General features: G+C 42.4%; 1 protein-coding gene across 1 annotated transcript in view; it reads right to left on the reverse strand.

Annotated features, from left to right (window-relative positions):
- The window catches only part of H257_18412 (hypothetical protein), a gene marked incomplete at both ends in the record, with an annotated part of 2508 nt that extends 2323 nt beyond the window's left edge, over nucleotides 1-185 (reverse strand). The window contains one exon of the mRNA XM_009847459.1: nucleotides 181-185. Within this exon, the coding sequence (XP_009845761.1) occupies nucleotides 181-185 (5 nt within the window). The remainder of the gene's footprint in view (nucleotides 1-180) is intronic.
- Nucleotides 186-674: the final 489 nt, after the last annotated feature.

Here is a 674-nt window from a genome sequence, read left to right on the forward strand (position 1 = left end):
CAAAAAAGGTGCAAAGCACAATACTACCGGTAGTATCAAGTAATACGAACAAATGAAATAATACAGGGTAACGTCTCAGGAAATTACTGGGTGCTTGGGATACAGTATCCTAAATTCATCCATCAGTCACCAACCACTGAGATGCACTTACCTACGGTAACCCCAAGTAAATGTACGTACGGCATTCCGCTCTTACTACTGGTTCATCCAACCTTTCTTTAGGCTTTGTTCCCTATATTTTCCATGAGACAGAAGCGACTTCCAGCATGTCTCCGCTTCCAAATCATCTCGAATTCCGAACTTCGACTTAAACTTCGACCTCCACCTCTAAATCATCTAGATTTCTGAACTTCGTCTTAAACTTCGACCTGATATGAAATGTGAGTGCTTATTGGCGCCGGGACTACGAAGTTCGATTATTTACCGGTATGTCTAATACTTCGAAGTATTTCAACCAGAGGCCAACAGTATTGGCAAACACTGGCACTACTGACAGTGAATTACTGCTCAAGATAATTGTTAGAGCATCTCCAACGGAAAATTCCGTCCTTGCGTAAGAGCATCCCCATTGGTGCGGCTATGGACGCTAGTATACAGTTCTATCCGGAAAATTTATAGTTTGACATCCACCGGGCGACTGTAAAACCGCGGAAACTGTAAAAATAATAATGCGA

This window comes from Aphanomyces astaci (assembly GCF_000520075.1).
Source record: "Aphanomyces astaci strain APO3 unplaced genomic scaffold supercont1.163, whole genome shotgun sequence".
NCBI classification, from domain to species: domain Eukaryota; phylum Oomycota; class Saprolegniomycetes; order Saprolegniales; family Verrucalvaceae; genus Aphanomyces; species Aphanomyces astaci.